This window comes from Oncorhynchus mykiss, chromosome 1 (assembly GCF_013265735.2).
Source record: "Oncorhynchus mykiss isolate Arlee chromosome 1, USDA_OmykA_1.1, whole genome shotgun sequence".
Classification (NCBI taxonomy): Eukaryota; Metazoa; Chordata; class Actinopteri; order Salmoniformes; family Salmonidae; genus Oncorhynchus; species Oncorhynchus mykiss.
The window spans coordinates 4,506,626-4,526,691 of record NC_048565.1 but is presented as its reverse complement, the minus strand read 5'-3'; the positions used below and the strand labels follow the sequence as shown (position 1 = coordinate 4,526,691).

General features: G+C 48.4%; 1 protein-coding gene across 2 annotated transcripts in view; it reads left to right on the top strand.

Annotated features, from left to right (window-relative positions):
- crocc2 (ciliary rootlet coiled-coil, rootletin family member 2) overlaps window positions 1-20,066 on the top strand; it is a 243,961-nt gene that overhangs the window by 158,711 nt on the left and 65,184 nt on the right. For both annotated transcript variants that reach the window (XM_036983122.1, XM_036983156.1), the window contains exons 22-23: window positions 12,884-13,018; window positions 13,376-13,519. In XM_036983122.1, the coding sequence (XP_036839017.1) occupies window positions 12,884-13,018; window positions 13,376-13,519 (279 nt within the window). The remainder of the gene's footprint in view (window positions 1-12,883; window positions 13,019-13,375; window positions 13,520-20,066) is intronic.

Below are 20,066 nucleotides of genomic sequence, written 5' to 3'. Positions count from 1 at the left end.
GTGAGTCCTCCAGATCAGAGGCAGTAGGGACGACCAGGGATGTTCTCTGTTTAGTGAGTCCTCCAGATCAGAGGCAGTAGGGATGACCAGGGATGTTCTCTGTTTAGTGAGTCCTCCAGATCAGAGTCAGTAGGGATGACCAGGGATGTTCTCTGTTTAGTGAGTCCTCCAGATCAGAGGCAGTAGGGATGACCAGGGATGTTCTCTGTTTAGTGAGTCCTCCAGATCAGAGGCAGTAGGGATGACCAGGGATGTTCTCTGTTTAGTGAGTCCACCAGATCAAAGGCAGTAGGGATGACCAGGGATGTTCTCTGTTTGGTGAGTCCTCCAGATCAGAGGCAGTAGGGATGACCAGGGATGTTCTCTGTTTAGTGAGTCCTCCAGATCAGAGGCAGTAGGGATGACCAGGGATGTTCTCTGTTTGGTGAGTCCTCCAGATCAGAGGCAGTAGGGATGACCAGGGATGTTCTCTGTTTAGTGAGTCCTCCAGATCAGAGGCAGTAGGGATGACCAGGGATGTTCTCTGTTTAGTGAGTCCTCCAGATCAGAGGCAGTAGGGACGACCAGGGATGTTCTCTGTTTAGTGAGTCCTCCAGATCAGAGGCAGTAGGGACGACCAGGGATGTTCTCTGTTTAGTGAGTCCTCCAGATCAGAGTCAGTAGGGATGACCAGGGATGTTCTCTGTTTAGTGAGTCCTCCAGATCAGAGGCAGTAGGGATGACCAGGGATGTTCTCTGTTTAGTGAGTCCTCCAGATCAGAGGCAGTAGGGATGACCAGGGATGTTCTCTGTTTAGTGAGTCCTCCAGATCAGAGGAAGTAGGGATGACCAGGGATGTTCTCTGTTTAGTGAGTCCTCCAGAACAGAGGCAGTAGGGATGACCAGGGATGTTCTCTGTTTAGTGAGTCCTCCAGATCAGAGGCAGTAGGGATGACCAGGGATGTTCTCTGTTTAGTGAGTCCACCAGATCAGAGGCAGTAGGGATGACCAGGGATGTTCTCTGTTTAGTGAGTCCTCCAGATCAGAGGCAGTAGGGACGACCAGGGATGTTCTCTGTTTAGTGAGTCCTCCAGATCAGAGGCAGTAGGGATGACCAGGGATGTTCTCTGTTTAGTGAGTCCTCCAGATCAGAGGCAGTAGGGATGACCAGGGATGTTCTCTGTTTAGTGAGTCCTCCAGATCAGAGGCAGTAGGGATGACCAGGGATGTTCTCTGTTTAGTGAGTCCTCCAGATCAGAGGCAGTAGGGATGACCAGGGATGTTCTCTGTTTAGTGAGTCCTCCAGATCAGAGGTAGTAGGGATGACCAGGGATGTTCTCTGTTTAGTGAGTCCTCCAGATCAGATCAGTAGGGATGACCAGGGATGTTCTCTGTTTAGTGAGTCCTCCAGATCAGAGGCAGTAGAGATGACCAGGGATGTTATCTGTTTAGTGAGTCCTCCATATCAGAGGCAGGAGGGATGACCAGGGATGTTCTCTGTTTAGTGAGTCCTCCAGATCAGAGGCAGTAGGGATGACCAGGGATGTTCTCTGTTTAGTGAGTCCTCCAGATCAGAGGTAGTAGGGATGACCAGGGATGTTCTCTGTTTAGTGAGTCCTCCAGATCAGATCAGTAGGGATGACCAGGGATGTTCTCTGTTTAGTGAGTCCTCCAGATCAGAGGCAGTAGAGATGACCAGGGATGTTATCTGTTTAGTGAGTCCTCCATATCAGAGGCAGGAGGGATGACCAGGGATGTTCTCTGTTTAGTGAGTCCTCCAGATCAGAGACAGTAGGGATGACCAGGGATGTTCTCTGTTTAGTGAGTCCTCCAGATCAGAGGTAGTAGGGATGACCAAGGATGTTCTCTGTTTAGTGAGTCCTCCAGATCAGATAAGTAGGGATGACCAGGGATGTTCTCTGTTTAGTGAGTCCTCCAGATCAGAGGAAGTAGGGACGACCATGGATGTTCTCTGTTTAGTGAATCCTCCAGATCAGAGGTAGTAGGGATGACCAGGGATGTTCTCTGTTTAGTGAGTCCTCCAGATCAGAGGTAGTAGGGATGACCAGGGATGTTCTCTGTTTAGTGAGTCCTCCAGATCAGAGGCAGTAGGGATGACCAGGGATGTTCTCTGTTTAGTGAGTCCTCCAGATCAGAGTCAGTAGGGATGACCAGGGATGTTCTCTGTTTAGTGAGTCCTCCAGATCAGAGGCAGTAGGGATGACCAGGGATGTTCTCTGTTTAGTGAGTCCTCCAGATCAGAGGCAGTAGGGATGACCAGGGATGTTCTCTGTTTAGTGAGTCCTCCAGATCAGAGGCAGTAGGGATGACCAGGGATGTTCTCTGTTTAGTGAGTCCTCCAGATCAGAGGCAGTAGGGATGACCAGGGATGTTCTCTGTTTAGTGAGTCCTCCAGATCAGAGGCAGTGGGGATGACCAGGGATGTTCTCTGTTTAGTGAGTCCTCCAGATCAGAGGCAGTGGGGATGACCAGGGATGTTCTCTGTTTAGTGAGTCCTCCAGATCAGAGGCAGGAGGGATGACCAGGGATGTTCTCTGTTTAGTGAGTCCTCCAGATCAGAGCCAGTAGGGATGACCAGGGATGTTCTCTGTTTAGTGAGTCCTCCAGATCAGAGGCAGTAGGGATGACCAGGGATGTTCTCTGTTTAGTGAGTCCTCCAGATCAGAGGCAGTAGGGATGACCAGGGATGTTCTCTGTTTAGTGAGTCCTCCAGATCAGAGGCAGTAGGGATGACCAGGGATGTTCTCTGTTTAGTGAGTCCTCCAGATCAGAGGCAGTGGGGATGACCAGGGATGTTCTCTGTTTAGTGAGTCCTCCAGATCAGAGGCAGTGGGGATGACCAGGGATGTTCTCTGTTTAGTGAGTCCTCCAGATCAGAGGCAGGAGGGATGACCAGGGATGTTCTCTGTTTAGTGAGTCCTCCAGATCAGAGGCAGTAGGGATGACCAGGGATGTTCTCTGTTTAGTTAGTCCTCCAGATCAGAGGCAGTAGGGATGACCAGGGATGTTCTCTGTTTAGTGAGTCCTCCAGATCAGAGGCAGTAGGGATGACCAGGGATGTTCTCTGTTTAGTGAGTCCTCCAGATCAGAGGCAGTAGGGATGACCAGGGATGTTCTCTGTTTAGTGAGTCCTCCAGATCAGAGGCAGTAGGGACGACCAGGGATGTTCTCTGTTTAGTGAGTCCTCCAGATCAGAGGCAGTAGGGACGACCAGAGATTTTCTCTGTTTAGTGAGTCCTCCAGATCAGAGGCAGTAGGGACGACCAGGGATGTTCTCTGTTTAGTGAGTCCTCCAGATCAGAGGCAGTAGGGATGACCAGGGATGTTCTCTGTTTAGTGAGTCCTCCAGATCAGAGTCAGTAGGGATGACCAGGGATGTTCTCTGTTTAGTGAGTCCTCCAGATCAGAGGCAGTAGGGATGACCAAGGATGTTCTCTGTTTAGTGAGTCCACCAGATCAGAGGTAGTAGGAATGACCAGGGATGTTCTCTGTTTAGTGAGTCCTCCAGATCAGAGTCAGTATGGACGACCAGGGATGTTCTCTGTTTAGTGAGTCCTCCAGATCAGAGGCAGTAGGGACGACCAGGGATGTTCTCTGTTTAGTGAGTCCTCCAGATCAGAGGCAGTAGGGACGACCAGGGATGTTCTCTGTTTAGTGAGTCCTCCAGATCAGAGGCAGTAGGGATGACCAGGGATGTTCTCTGTTTACTGAGTCCTCCAGATCAGAGTCAGTAGGGATGACCAGGGATGTTCTCTGTTTAGTGAGTCCTCCAGATCAGAGGCAGTAGGGATGACCAGGGATGTTCTCTGTTTAGTGAGTCCACCAGATCAGAGGTAGTAGGAATGACCAGGGATGTTCTCTGTTTAGTGAGTCCTCCAGATCAGAGTCAGTATGGACGACCAGGGATGTTCTCTGTTCAGTGAGTCCTCCAGATCAGAGTCAGTAGGGACGCCCAGGGATGTTCTCTGTTTAGTGAGTCCTCCAGATCAGAGTCAGTAGGGACGCCCAGGGATGTTCTCTGTTTAGTGAGTCCTCCAGATCAGAGGCAGTAGGGATGAACAGGGATGTTCTCTGTTTAGTGAGTCCACCAGATCAGAGGTAGTAGGAATGACCAGGGATGTTCTCTGTTTAGTGAGTCCTCCAGATCAGAGGCAGTAGGGATGACCAGGGATGTTCTCTGTTTAGTGAGTCCACCAGATCAGAGGAAGTAGGGATGAACAGGGATGTTCTCTGTTTAGTGAGTCCTCCAGATCAGAGGCAGTAGGGATGACCAGGGATGTTCTCTGTTTAGTGAGTCCTCCAGATCAGAGGCAGTAGGGATGACCAGGGATGTTCTCTGTTTAGTGAGTCCTCCAGATCAGAGGAAGTAGGGATGACCAGGGATGTTCTCTGTTTAGTGAGTCCTCCAGAACAGAGGCAGTAGGGATGACCAGGGATGTTCTCTGTTTAGTGAGTCCTCCAGATCAGAGGCAGTAGGGATGACCAGGGATGTTCTCTGTTTAGTGAGTCCACCAGATCAGAGGCAGTAGGGATGACCAGGGATGTTCTCTGTTTAGTGAGTCCTCCAGATCAGAGGCAGTAGGGACGACCAGGGATGTTCTCTGTTTAGTGAGTCCTCCAGATCAGAGGCAGTAGGGATGACCAGGGATGTTCTCTGTTTAGTGAGTCCTCCAGATCAGAGGCAGTAGGGATGACCAGGGATGTTCTCTGTTTAGTGAGTCCTCCAGATCAGAGGCAGTAGGGATGACCAGGGATGTTCTCTGTTTAGTGAGTCCTCCAGATCAGAGGCAGTAGGGATGACCAGGGATGTTCTCTGTTTAGTGAGTCCTCCAGATCAGAGGTAGTAGGGATGACCAGGGATGTTCTCTGTTTAGTGAGTCCTCCAGATCAGATCAGTAGGGATGACCAGGGATGTTCTCTGTTTAGTGAGTCCTCCAGATCAGAGGCAGTAGAGATGACCAGGGATGTTATCTGTTTAGTGAGTCCTCCATATCAGAGGCAGGAGGGATGACCAGGGATGTTCTCTGTTTAGTGAGTCCTCCAGATCAGAGGCAGTAGGGATGACCAGGGATGTTCTCTGTTTAGTGAGTCCTCCAGATCAGAGGTAGTAGGGATGACCAGGGATGTTCTCTGTTTAGTGAGTCCTCCAGATCAGATCAGTAGGGATGACCAGGGATGTTCTCTGTTTAGTGAGTCCTCCAGATCAGAGGCAGTAGAGATGACCAGGGATGTTATCTGTTTAGTGAGTCCTCCATATCAGAGGCAGGAGGGATGACCAGGGATGTTCTCTGTTTAGTGAGTCCTCCAGATCAGAGACAGTAGGGATGACCAGGGATGTTCTCTGTTTAGTGAGTCCTCCAGATCAGAGGTAGTAGGGATGACCAAGGATGTTCTCTGTTTAGTGAGTCCTCCAGATCAGATAAGTAGGGATGACCAGGGATGTTCTCTGTTTAGTGAGTCCTCCAGATCAGAGGAAGTAGGGACGACCATGGATGTTCTCTGTTTAGTGAATCCTCCAGATCAGAGGTAGTAGGGATGACCAGGGATGTTCTCTGTTTAGTGAGTCCTCCAGATCAGAGGTAGTAGGGATGACCAGGGATGTTCTCTGTTTAGTGAGTCCTCCAGATCAGAGGCAGTAGGGATGACCAGGGATGTTCTCTGTTTAGTGAGTCCTCCAGATCAGAGTCAGTAGGGATGACCAGGGATGTTCTCTGTTTAGTGAGTCCTCCAGATCAGAGGCAGTAGGGATGACCAGGGATGTTCTCTGTTTAGTGAGTCCTCCAGATCAGAGGCAGTAGGGATGACCAGGGATGTTCTCTGTTTAGTGAGTCCTCCAGATCAGAGGCAGTAGGGATGACCAGGGATGTTCTCTGTTTAGTGAGTCCTCCAGATCAGAGGCAGTAGGGATGACCAGGGATGTTCTCTGTTTAGTGAGTCCTCCAGATCAGAGGCAGTGGGGATGACCAGGGATGTTCTCTGTTTAGTGAGTCCTCCAGATCAGAGGCAGTGGGGATGACCAGGGATGTTCTCTGTTTAGTGAGTCCTCCAGATCAGAGGCAGGAGGGATGACCAGGGATGTTCTCTGTTTAGTGAGTCCTCCAGATCAGAGCCAGTAGGGATGACCAGGGATGTTCTCTGTTTAGTGAGTCCTCCAGATCAGAGGCAGTAGGGATGACCAGGGATGTTCTCTGTTTAGTGAGTCCTCCAGATCAGAGGCAGTAGGGATGACCAGGGATGTTCTCTGTTTAGTGAGTCCTCCAGATCAGAGGCAGTAGGGATGACCAGGGATGTTCTCTGTTTAGTGAGTCCTCCAGATCAGAGGCAGTGGGGATGACCAGGGATGTTCTCTGTTTAGTGAGTCCTCCAGATCAGAGGCAGTGGGGATGACCAGGGATGTTCTCTGTTTAGTGAGTCCTCCAGATCAGAGGCAGGAGGGATGACCAGGGATGTTCTCTGTTTAGTGAGTCCTCCAGATCAGAGGCAGTAGGGATGACCAGGGATGTTCTCTGTTTAGTTAGTCCTCCAGATCAGAGGCAGTAGGGATGACCAGGGATGTTCTCTGTTTAGTGAGTCCTCCAGATCAGAGGCAGTAGGGATGACCAGGGATGTTCTCTGTTTAGTGAGTCCTCCAGATCAGAGGCAGTAGGGATGACCAGGGATGTTCTCTGTTTAGTGAGTCCTCCAGATCAGAGGCAGTAGGGACGACCAGGGATGTTCTCTGTTTAGTGAGTCCTCCAGATCAGAGGCAGTAGGGACGACCAGAGATTTTCTCTGTTTAGTGAGTCCTCCAGATCAGAGGCAGTAGGGACGACCAGGGATGTTCTCTGTTTAGTGAGTCCTCCAGATCAGAGGCAGTAGGGATGACCAGGGATGTTCTCTGTTTAGTGAGTCCTCCAGATCAGAGTCAGTAGGGATGACCAGGGATGTTCTCTGTTTAGTGAGTCCTCCAGATCAGAGGCAGTAGGGATGACCAAGGATGTTCTCTGTTTAGTGAGTCCACCAGATCAGAGGTAGTAGGAATGACCAGGGATGTTCTCTGTTTAGTGAGTCCTCCAGATCAGAGTCAGTATGGACGACCAGGGATGTTCTCTGTTTAGTGAGTCCTCCAGATCAGAGGCAGTAGGGACGACCAGGGATGTTCTCTGTTTAGTGAGTCCTCCAGATCAGAGGCAGTAGGGACGACCAGGGATGTTCTCTGTTTAGTGAGTCCTCCAGATCAGAGGCAGTAGGGATGACCAGGGATGTTCTCTGTTTACTGAGTCCTCCAGATCAGAGTCAGTAGGGATGACCAGGGATGTTCTCTGTTTAGTGAGTCCTCCAGATCAGAGGCAGTAGGGATGACCAGGGATGTTCTCTGTTTAGTGAGTCCACCAGATCAGAGGTAGTAGGAATGACCAGGGATGTTCTCTGTTTAGTGAGTCCTCCAGATCAGAGTCAGTATGGACGACCAGGGATGTTCTCTGTTTAGTGAGTCCTCCAGATCAGAGTCAGTAGGGACGCCCAGGGATGTTCTCTGTTTAGTGAGTCCTCCAGATCAGAGTCAGTAGGGACGCCCAGGGATGTTCTCTGTTTAGTGAGTCCTCCAGATCAGAGGCAGTAGGGATGAACAGGGATGTTCTCTGTTTAGTGAGTCCACCAGATCAGAGGTAGTAGGAATGACCAGGGATGTTCTCTGTTTAGTGAGTCCTCCAGATCAGAGGCAGTAGGGATGACCAGGGATGTTCTCTGTTTAGTGAGTCCACCAGATCAGAGGAAGTAGGGATGAACAGGGATGTTCTCTGTTTAGTGAGTCCTCCAGATCAGAGGCAGTAGGGATGACCAGGGATGTTCTCTGTTTAGTGAGTCCACCAGATCAGAGGAAGTAGGGATGACCAGGGATGTTCTCTGTTTAGTGAGTCCTCCAGATCAGAGGCAGTAGGGATGACCAGGGATGTTCTCTGTTTAGTGAGTCCTCCAGATCAGAGTCAGTAGGGATGACCAGGGATGTTCTCTGTTTAGTGAGTCCTCCAGATCCGAGGCAGTAGGGATGACCAGGGATGTTCTCTGTTTAGTGAGTCCTCCAGATCAGAGACAGTAGGGATGACCAGGGATGTTCTCTGTTTAGTGAGTCCACCAGATCAGAGGAAGTAGGGATGACCAGGGATGTTCTCTGTTTAGTGAGTCCTCCAGATCAGAGTCAGTAGGGATGACCAGGGATGTTCTCTGTTTAGTGAGTCCTCCAGATCAGAGGCAGTAGGGATGACCAGGGATGTTCTCTGTTTAGTGAGTCCTCCAGATCAGAGGCAGTAGGGATGACCAGGGATGTTCTCTGTTTAGTGAGTCCACCAGATCAGAGGAAGTAGGGATGACCAGGGATGTTCTCTGTTTAGTGAGTCCTCCAGATCTGAGGCAGTAGGGATGACCAGGGATGTTCTCTGTTTAGTGAGTCCACCAGATCAGAGGCAGTAGGGATGACCAGGGATGTTCTCTGTTTAGTGAGTCCTCCAGATCAGAGGCAGTAGGGATGACCAGGGATGTTCTCTGTTTAGTGAGTCCACCAGATCAAAGGCAGTAGGGATGACCAGGGATGTTCTCTGTTTGGTGAGTCCTCCAGATCAGAGGCAGTAGGGATGACCAGGGATGTTCTCTGTTTAGTGAGTCCTCCAGATCAGAGGCAGTAGGGACGACCAGGGATGTTCTCTGTTTAGTGAGTCCTCCAGATCAGAGGCAGTAGGGATGACCAGGGATGTTCTCTGTTTAGTGAGTCCTCCAGATCAGAGGCAGTAGGGATGACCAGGGATGTTCTCTGTTTAGTGAGTCCTCCAGATCAGAGGCAGTAGGGATGACCAGGGATGTTCTCTGTTTAGTGAGTCCTCCAGATCAGAGGCAGTAGGGATGACCAGGGATGTTCTCTGTTTAGTGAGTCCTCCAGATCAGAGGCAGTAGGGATGACCAGGGATGTTCTCTGTTTAGTGAGTCCTCCAGATCAGAGGCAGTAGGGATGACCAGGGATGTTCTCTGTTTAGTGAGTCCTCCAGATCAGAGGCAGTAGGGATGACCAGGGATGTTCTCTGTTTAGTGAGTCCTCCAGATCAGAGGCAGTAGGGATGACCAGGGATGTTCTCTGTTTAGTGAGTCCTCCAGATCAGAGGCAGTAGGGATGACCAGGGATGTTCTCTGTTTAGTGAGTCCTCCAGATCAGAGGCAGTAGGGATGACCAGGGATGTTCTCTGTTTAGTGAGTCCTCCAGATCAGAGGCAGTAGGGATGACCAGGGATGTTCTCTGTTTAGAGAGTCCTCCAGATCAGAGGCAGTAGGGATGAACAGGGATGTTCTCTGTTTAGTGAGTCCTCCAGATCAGAGGCAGGAGGGATGACCAGGGACGTTCTCTGTTTAGTGAGTCCTCCAGATCAGAGGCAGTAGGGATGACCAGGGATGTTCTCTGTTTAGTGAGTCCTCCAGATCAGAGGCAGTAGGGATGACCAGGGATGTTCTCTGTTTAGTGAGTCCTCCAGATCAGAGGCAGTAGGGATGACCAGGGATGTTCTCTGTTTAGTGAGTCCTCCAGATCAGAGGCAGTAGGGATGACCAGGGATGTTCTCTGTTTAGTGAGTCCTCCAGATCAGAGGCAGTAGGGATGACCAGGGATGTTCTCTGTTTAGTGAGTCCTCCAGATCAGAGGCAGTAGGGATGACCAGGGATGTTCTCTGTTTAGTGAGTCCTCCAGATCAGAGGCAGTAGGGATGACCAGGGATGTTCTCTGTTTAGAGAGTCCTCCAGATCAGAGGCAGTAGGGATGAACAGGGATGTTCTCTGTTTAGTGAGTCCTCCAGATCAGAGGCAGGAGGGATGACCAGGGACGTTCTCTGTTTAGTGAGTCCTCCAGATCAGAGGAAGTAGGGATGACCAGGGATGTTCTCTGTTTACTGAGTCCTCCGGATCAGAGGCAGTAGGGATGACCAGGGATGTTCTCTGTTTAGTGAGTCCTCCAGATCAGAGGCAGTAGGGATGACCAGGGATGTTCTCTGTTTAGTGAGTCCTCCAGATCAGAGGAAGTAGGGATGACCGGGGATGTTCTCTGTTTAGTGAGTCCTCCAGATCAGAGGCAGTATGGATGACCAGGGATGTTCTCTGTTTAGTGAGTCCTCCAGATCAGAGGTAGTAGGGATGACCGGGGATGTTCTCTGTTTAGTGAGTCCTCCAGATCAGAGGCAGTAGGGACGACCAGGGATGTTCTCTGTTTAGTGAGTCCTCCAGATCAGAGGCAGTAGGGATGACCAGGGATGTTCTCTGTTTAGTGAGTCCTCCAGATCAGAGGCAGTAGGGATGACCAGGGATGTTCTCTGTTTAGTGAGTCCACCAGATCAGAGGTAGTAGGAATGACCAGGGATGTTCTCTGTTTAGTGAGTCCTCCAGATCAGAGTCAGTATGGACGACCAGGGATGTTCTCTGTTTAGTGAGTCCTCCAGATCAGAGTCAGTAGGGACGCCCAGGGATGTTCTCTGTTTAGTGAGTCCTCCAGATCAGAGTCAGTAGGGACGCCCAGGGATGTTCTCTGTTTAGTGAGTCCTCCAGATCAGAGGCAGTAGTGATGACCAGGAATGTTCTCTGTTTAGTGAGTCCACCAGATCAGAGGTAGTAGGAATGACCAGGGATGTTCTCTGTTTAGTGAGTCCTCCAGATCAGAGGCAGTAGGGATGACCAGGGATGTTCTCTGTTTAGTGAGTCCACCAGATCAGAGGAAGTAGGGATGAACAGGGATGTTCTCTGTTTAGTGAGTCCTCCAGATCAGAGGCAGTAGGGATGACCAGGGATGTTCTCTGTTTAGTGAGTCCTCCAGATCAGAGGCAGTAGGGATGACCAGGGATGTTCTCTGTTTAGTGAGTCCACCAGATCAGAGGAAGTAGGGATGACCAGGGATGTTCTCTGTTTAGTGAGTCCTCCAGATTAGAGGCAGTAGGGATGACCAGGGATGTTCTCTGTTTAGTGAGTCCTCCAGATCAGAGGAAGTAGGGATGACCAGGGATGTTCTCTGTTTAGTGAGTCCTCCAGATCAGAGGAAGTAGGGATGACCAGGGATGTTCTCTGTTTAGTGAGTCCTCCAGATCAGAGGAAGTAGGGATGACCAGGGATGTTCTCTGTTTAGTGAGTACTCCAGATCAGAGGAAGTAGGGATGACCAGGGATGTTCTCTGTTTAGTGAGTCCTCCAGATCAGAGGCAGTAGGGATGACCAGGGATGTTCTCTGTTTAGTGAGTCCTCCAGATCAGAGGTAGTAGGGATGACCGGGGATGTTCGCTGTTTAGTGAGTCCTCCAGATCAGAGGCAGTAGGGATGACCAGGGATGTTCTCTGTTTAGTGAGTCCTCCAGATCAGAGGAAGTAGGGATGACCAGGGATGTTCTCTGTTTAGTGAATCCTCCAGACCAGAGGCAGTAGGGATGGACCAGGGATGTTCTCTGTTTAGTGAGTCCTCCAGATCAGAGGCAGTAGGGATGAACAGGGATGTTCTCTGTTTAGTGAGTCCTCCAGATCAGAGGCAGTAGGGATGACCAGGGAAGTTCTCTGTTTAGTGAGTCCTCCAGATCAGAGGCAGTAGAGATGACCAGGGATGTTTTCTGTTTAGTGAGTCCTCCAGATCAGAGGCAGTAGGGATGACCAGGGATGTTCTCTGTTTAGTGAGTCCTCCAGATCAGAGGCAGTAGGGATGAACAGGGATGTTCTATGTTTAGTGAGTCCTCCAGATCAGAGGCAGTAGGGATGACCAGGGATGTTCTCTGTTTAGTGAGTCGTCCAGATCAGAGGCAGTAGGGATGACCAGGGATGTTCTCTGTTTAGTGAGTCCTCCAGATCAGAGGCAGTAGGGATGACCAGGGATGTTCTCTGTTTAGTGAGTCCTCCAGATCAGAGGCAGTAGGGATGACCAGGGATGTTCTCTGTTTAGTGAGTCCTCCAGATCAGAGGCAGTGGGGATGACCAGGGATGTTCTCTGTTTAGTGAGTCCTCCAGATCAGAGGCAGTAGGGATGACCAGGATGTTCTCTGTTTAGTGAGTCCTCCAGATCAGAGGCAGTAAGGATGACCAGGGATGTTCTCTGTTTAGTGAGTCGTCCAGATCAGAGGCAGTAGGGATGACCAGGGATGTTCTCTGTTTAGTGAGTCCTCCATATCAGAGGCAGTAGGGATGACCAGGGATGTTCTCTGTTTAGTGAGTCCTCCAGATCAGAGGCAGTGGGGATGGCCAGGGATGTTCTCTGTTTAGTGAGTCCTCCGGATCAGAGGCAGTAGGGATGACCAGGGATGTTCTCTGTTTAGTGAGTCCTCCGGATCAGAGGCAGGAGGGATGACCAGGGATGTTCTCTGTTTAGTGAGTCCTCCAGATCAGAGGCAGTAGGGATGACCAGGGATGTTCTCTGTTTAGTGAGTCCTCCAGATCAGAGGCAGTAGGGATGACCAGGGATGTTCTCTGTTTAGTGAGTCCTCCAGATCAGAGGCAGTAGGGATGACCAGGGATGTTCTCTGTTTAGTGAGTCCTCCAGATGAGAGGCAGTAGGGATGACCAGGGATGTTCTCTGTTTAGTGAGTCCTCCAGATCAGAGGCAGGAGGGATGACCAGGGACGTTCTCTTGATAAGTGTGTGAATTGGACCATGTTCCTGTCCTGCTAAGCATTCAATATGTAACTAGTACTTTTGGGTGTTAGGGAAAATTTATGGAGTAAAAAGTACATTATTTACTTTAGGAATGTAGTGAAGTAAAAATATATAAAAATATATATAAAAATATAAATAGTAAAGTAATGTACAGACCCCCAAAAAACAACTTAAGTACTACTTTAAAGTATTTTTACTTAAGTACTAGACACCACGGCTAAATAATGTAATTGTAACTCTATTTCCATGGCCCAGGCCCTGTCCCAGAAGGAGGGCGAGAAGGCAGCCCTGACAGAGATGCTGGCAGGCCTACAGCAGGATCTGGAGACAGCAAGGCTGGAGATGGGGAGAGGCAGGAGAGATGCTCTGAGCCTTCACGAACAGGACAAGGTAGGGAACCATGATGGTTGGGGTCAATTGGAAGTGATTTTAATTGGGAAAAAAATGAAACAACTTATGAAATAAATATATTTTCCTTTTCAGTTTATTGAATTGGAATGTCGATTTACTTCTTGATTTGACTGAATTCAATTCAAATTGACCTCAACCCGGTAACCGTGACGGAGACATGATGACTGGTTTGGGACTACAAAGGCAGATGAGAGAGAATACATTGTTAAGACTGTCACAAAACTATAAGCTCTTTCCTCTAGCTTTTAAACAAATATTTAAATCCATCTCTCGACCCCTTTGATCTCTTAGTTCCCCCCCCCCTCCCTCCCTTCCTCTCTCCGTCGATCTCTTTAGGACAGTATATCAGGTCTTCAGTGTGAGCTGCAGTCCCTGCGTTCTCGCTTCGAGGAGTCTCTGAGTTCCCATGAGTCATCAGAGAAGAGTCTGACTGAGCAGGTCAGAGAGCTCAACCAGCAGAGAGAAACAGCACGACATGAGGTGAGTGGCCCTTCAATCAATAGATCAATCATGCATTGAGGTGAGGGGACACTCCATCTTTACTACTGCTGCTACCACTGCTTGTCTCTCTCCAACCTCTGTGTGTTTGTTCTCTAGAAGGGGGATGAAGCAGAACACACATTTATGTTTCCCTGCGACTGAATGGACAATAAAGCATTCTTCTTCTAGTTATTCTTCAACCATGTGAAAATAATAAACTCCCTCTTTCACCCTCTCCTTCCTCCTTCTCCCTTTCCTCCCTGCCTCACCCTCTCCTCCCTCCCTGCCTCACCCTCTCCTCCCTGCCACACCCTTTCCACCCTGCCTCATCCTCTCCTCCCTGCCTCAACCTCTCCTCCCTGCCTCACCTTCTCCTTCCCTCTCCTCCCTGCCTCACCCTCTCCTCCCAGCCTCACCCTCTCCTCCTTGCCTCACCCTCAATGCCCTGCCTCACCTCCTCTCCTCCCTGCCTCAACCTCTCCCTCACCCTCTCCACCCTCCTTCTCCCTCTCCTCCTCCCTCCCTGCCTCAACCTCCCTCCCTCCCCTCCCTCCCTCCCTCCCTCTATGCCCTGCCTCACCTCCTCTCCTCCCTGCCTCAACCTCTCCCTCACCCTCTCCACCCTCCTTCTCCCTCTCCTCCTCCCTCCCTGCCTCAGCCTCTCCTCCCTCCCTCCCTCCCTCCCTCACCCTCTCCTCCCTCCCTGCCTCATCCTCTCCTCCCTGCCTAACCCTCTCCTCCCTGCCTCACACTCTCCTCCCTGCCTCACCCTCTCCTCCCTCCCTGCCTCACCCTCTCCTCCCTCCCTGCCTCAGCCTCTCCTCCATCCCTCACCCTCTCCTCCCTCCCTGCCTCACCCTCTTCCTCCCTGCCTCACACTCACCTCCCTGCCTCACCCTCTCCTCCCTCCCTGCCTCACCCTCTCCTCCCTCCCTGCCTCAGCCTCTCCTCCCTCCCTCACCCTCTCCTCCCTCGCTGCCTCAGCCTCTCCTCCCTCTCTGCCTCACCCTCTCCTCCCTCCCTGCATCAGCCTCTCCTCCCTCCCTCACCCTCTCCTCCCTCCCTGCCTCACCCTCTCCAGACTCCCTGCCTCACCCACTCCTCCCTGCCTCACCCTCTCCTCCCCGCCTCACCCTCTCCTCCCTCCCTGCCTCACCCTCTCCTCCCTGTCTCATCCTCTACTCTCTGCCTCACCCTCTACTACTGACTAATGTGACTAGATAGATGATGGTACTGTGTCTAGATAGATTACAGTACTGTGACTAGATAGATGATAGTACTGTCACTAGATAGATGATAGTACTGTGACTAGATAGATGATAGTTTCTGTGATAGTACTGTGACTAGATAGATGATAGTACTGTGACTAGATAGATGGTAGTACTGCGACTAGATAGATGGTAGTACTGTGACTAGATAGATGATAGTACTGTGACTAGATAGAGGGATAGTACTGTGATAGTACTGTGACTAGATAGGTGGCTGTTACTAGATAGATGATAGTACTGTGTCTAGATAGATGATAGTACTGTGTCTAGATAGATGATAGTACTGTGACTAGATGGAGGAGTGAGGGTGGGGTGAGAAGTGGGGTTGTGTGAGGGGTGAGGGGGAGGTGAGGAGTGGGGTGGGGTGAGGGAGGGGTTAGGAGTGGGGTGAGGGAGAGGGAGAGGCTGCTCGGTTTCCTCCTAAAGACAGAACGTCAGCAGTCTTAACTGCCACCCTATTCCATGTGTAGGGCACTACTCTTCACCCGTGTAGTGTAGTCCCTGATCAGAGTAGTACACTAGGAAATAGTCCCTGATCAGAATAGTACATTAGGAAATAGTCCCTGATCAGAATAGTACACTAGGAAATAGCCCTGGTCAGAATAGTACACTAGGAAATAGTCCCTGATCAGAATAGTACACTAGGAAATAGTCCCTGATCAGAATAGTACACTAGGAAATAGTCCCTGATCAGAATAGTACACTAGGAAATAGTCCCTGGTCAGAATAGTACACTAGGAATTAGTCCCTGATCAGAATAGTACACTAGGAAATAGTCCCTGATCAGAATAGTACACTAGGAAATAGTCCCTGATCAGAATAGTACACTAGGAAATAGTCCCTGGTCAGAATAGTACACTAGGAATTAGTCCCTGATCAGAATAGTACACTAGGAAATAGTCCCTGATCAGAATAGTACACTAGGAAATAGTCCCTGATCAGAATAGTACACTAGGAAATAGTCCCTGGTCAGAATAGTACACTAGGAATTAGTCCCTGATCAGAATAGTACACTAGGAAATAGTCCCTGATCAGAATAGTACACTAGGAAATAGTCCCTGATCAGAATAGTACACTAGGAAATAGTCCCTGGTCAGAATAGTACACTAGGAAATAGTCCCTGGTCAGAATAGTACACTAGGAAATAGTCCCTGATCAGAATAGTACACTAGGAAATAGTCCCTGATCAGAATAGTACACTAGGAAATAGTCCCTGGTCAGAATAGTACACTAGGAATTAGTCCCTGATCAGAATAGTACACTAGGAATTAGTCCCTGATCAGAATAGTACACTAGGAATTAGTCCCTGATCAGAATAGTACACTAGGAAATAGTCCCTGATCAGAATAGTACACTAGGAAATAGTCCCTGATCAGAATAGTACACTAGGAAATAGTCCCTGATCAGAATAGTACACTAGGAAATAGTCCCTGATCAGAATAGTACACTAGGAAATAGTCCCTGGTCAGAATAGTACACTAGGAATTAGTCCCTGATCAGAATAGTACACTAGGAATTAGTCCCTGATCAGAATAGTACACTAGGAATTAGTCCCTGATCAGAATAGTACACTAGGAAATAGTCCCTGATCAGAATAGTACACTAGGAAATAGTCCCTGATCAGAATAGTACACTAAGAAATAGTCCCTGGTCAGAATAGCACACTAGGAATTAGTCCCTGATCAGAATAGTACACTAGGAAATAGTCCCTGATCAGAATAGTACACTAGGAAATAGTCCCTGATCAGAATAGTACACTAGGAAATAGTCCCTGATCAGAATAGTACACTAGGAAATAGTCCCTGGTCAGAATAGTACACTAGGAAATAGTCCCTGGTCAGAATAGTACACTAGGAAATAGTCCCTGGTCAGAATAGTACACTAGGAAATAGTCCCTGATCAGAATAGTACACTAGGAAATAGTCCCTGGTCAGAATAGTACACTAGGAAATAGTCCCTTATCAGAATAGTACACTAGGAAATAGACCCTAATCAGAATAGTACACTAGGAAATAGTCCCTGATCAGAATAGTACACTAGGAAATAGTCCCTGGTCAGAATAGTACACTAGGAAATAGTCCCTGATCAGAATAGTACACTAGGAAATAGTCCCTGATCAGAATAGTACACTAGGAAATAGTCCCTGATCAGAATAGTACACTAGGAAATAGTCCCTGATCAGAATAGTACACTAGGAATTAGTCCCTGATCAGAATAGTACACTAGGAAATAGTCCCTGATCAGAATAGTACACTAGGAAATAGTCCCTGATCAGAACAGTACACTAGGAAATAGTCCCTGATCAGAATAGTACACTAGGAAATAGTCCCTGATCAGAATATTACACTAGGAAATAGTCCCTGATCAGAATAGTACACTAGGAAATAGTCCCTGATCAGAATAGTACACTAGGAATTAGTCCCTGATCAGAATAGTACACTAGGAAATAGTCCCTGATCAGAATAGTACACTAGGAAATAGTCCCTGATCAGAATAGTACACTAGGAAATAGTCCCTGATCAGAATAGTACACTAGGAAATAGTCCCTGATCAGAATAGTACACTAGGAAATAGTCCCTGATCAGAATAGTACACTAGAAAATAGACCCTGATCAGAATAGTACACTAGGAAATAGTCCCTGATCAGAATAGTACACTAGGAAATAGACCCTGGTCAGAATAGTACACTAGGAAATAGTCCCTGATCAAAATAGTACACTAGAAAATAGACCCTGATCAGAATAGTACACTAGGAATTAGTCCCTGATCAGAATAGTACACTAGGAAATAGACCCTGATCAGAATAGTACACTAAGAATTAGTCCCTGATCAGAATAGTACACTAGGAAATAGTCCCTGATCAGAATAGTACACTAGGAAATAGTCCCTGATCAGAATAGTACACTAGGAAATAGTCCCTGATCAGAATAGTACACTAGAAAATAGTCCCTGATCAGAATAGTACACTAGGAATTAGTCCCTGATCAGAATAGTACACTAGGAAATAGTCCCTGATCAGAATAGTACACTAGGAAATAGACCCTGATCAGAATATTACACTAGGAAAAAGACTAAACAGAATAGTAGGAAATAGTTTCCACCAGTTCACCATTTGGGACGCACAATAGTGAGCAGTCCTTCCCTCTCTCACTCTCTGGTTACCTAGGGAACTTGCCTAGGTAACCAGAGAGTCTCAGTGCTTATTTCCATTCATCAAGTGACTCTTAAAAGAGCCTTTTGGGTTGTTGGAGTGGCAGGCAAGTGGCAGTGAGAGTGGTGGTGTGTACTATCGTGTGAGTCCTGCTAGAACGGAGGAGAGACCCGCTCTCATACTCTCAAGGAAGAAAGAGGTCATTGCCCTCATCCGCGAGATGCAACGCCATCCTTACGGACACAGCCCAGGGACACAGTGCTTTATGGCGGAGTGGTGCATTGTGGGAATGCGCCTGTCACGGAGAAATGCAAGCTGGGCCCATGTGGAACTGACAAAATAACTTCTTGCCAATTCGAATGCACGCAGTACCCTCACCGTTGTGTTGCGTTCCACATCTGTGAGTTCTCCCAGCGGTTTTCGTATTTATATTGCCATTTATAAAATGAGGACATGCGCGCTCTTTTACTGGACTTGACCAACTGTGCACAGCATTACTTAGGACATTTGTATCTGAAGCTTTGGATTCAGGGATTTAAAAGTACCTATCCGATTTCAGATGTGTAAATATGTCTACAATTTTTCTTACGAGTTTATGTATTTGTTTAACAGTTCTTCATGATCGGTGCCCCCCCCCCCCCCCCCCCCCCCCCCCTAACGGAGCTAACGTAGGCTAATGCGATTAGCATGAGGTTGTAAGTAACAAGAGTATTTCCCAGGACATAGACATACACTACCGTTCAAGAGTTTGGGGGTCACTTAGAAATGTCCTTGTTTTTTTTTATTCTTCCTTTATCCATTGTATTCAACTGTTACCTGCAAAAAAAAAAGACAGCTCAGATGTGCCTTTCTGAATTTTGAATCCTAAACAACCTGCCTACACATAGTTTAAAGTACAATACCAACATAGCTACTGTAGCAGGTCAAAGCTGTGTGCTGGAAAACCTTGGTAGAGCATGGGTGGAGTAGGCATCGTGGTGCTCATGAATTTCGCTTCTTATTAGGCCTTAGACCAATGTCTATCTCACTTAAAACATTGTTTTTATGTTTTTAATAGAATTAAGACTCAGGACACTCCCACTCTTAACCCAAACTCAACACCTTGTTGAGTTTCACGCCAGGGTTTTATATCACTGACCTGACTGTGGTTCATAATCAAACTACAGGAACCATGACAACCAGGTCTCTCTGATGAAATGAGAGGTTGTTTATCTAAGTGGGGAAGCGCTGGCTTAAATAAAAAAAAACAACTGGAACTAGAACTGTTTTATCTCTAGTTTAGTCTCCTCCTTCACCCTATCTGAGTCGAGCAGTGAGTTCAGACTGTGAAGAATGGGAGGGAAGGAGTGTGGTGCTCGTGAGGAATGGGAGGGAAGGAGTGTGGTGCTGGTGGTCCCTGCATCTCAATTGACAGCCTATTCTCTTAGGTTTATAGCGCACCATTTTGGACCAGAGCCCATACGTGCGTCAAAAGTAGGGCACTTAATAGGGTGCCATTTGGTGCGCAACCTTGTCTCTGAGAGAGCTATAAAAGACACTGTCAGACATGGCAGAACCTCCCTGATCTTCCCTTGTTTGATTATTTGAACCTCCCTGATCTTCCCTTGTTTGATTATTTGAACCTCCCTGATCTTCCCTTGTTTGATTATTTGAACCTCCCTGATCTTCCCTTGTTTGATTATTTGAACCTCCCTGATCTTCCCTTGTTTGATTATTAGAACCTCCCTGATCTTCCCTTGTTTGATTATTTGACTAATCCAGGCTCAGGATTCTCATGTCTGACAACGACAGAGAGAGAATGTACAACAAGGGGACAACATGGGGAGAGAGAGAGAGAGAGAGAGAGAGAGAGAGAGAGAGAGAGAGAGAGAGAGAGAGAGAGAGAGAGAGAGAGAGAGAGAGAGAGAGAGAGAGAGAGAGAGAGAGAGAGAGAGAGAGAGAGAGAGAGAGAGAGAGAGAGAGAGAGAGAGAGAGAGAGAGAGAGAGAGAGAGAGAGAGAGAGAGAGAGAGAGAGAGAGAGAGAGAGAGAGAGAGAGAGAGAGAGAGAGAACTCTTGGTAATATAATGAAATCAAAGTTGGAGTTAACCCCTAGTGTAAATAAGTCAGTTGGGGCAGTGTTTATTTTCT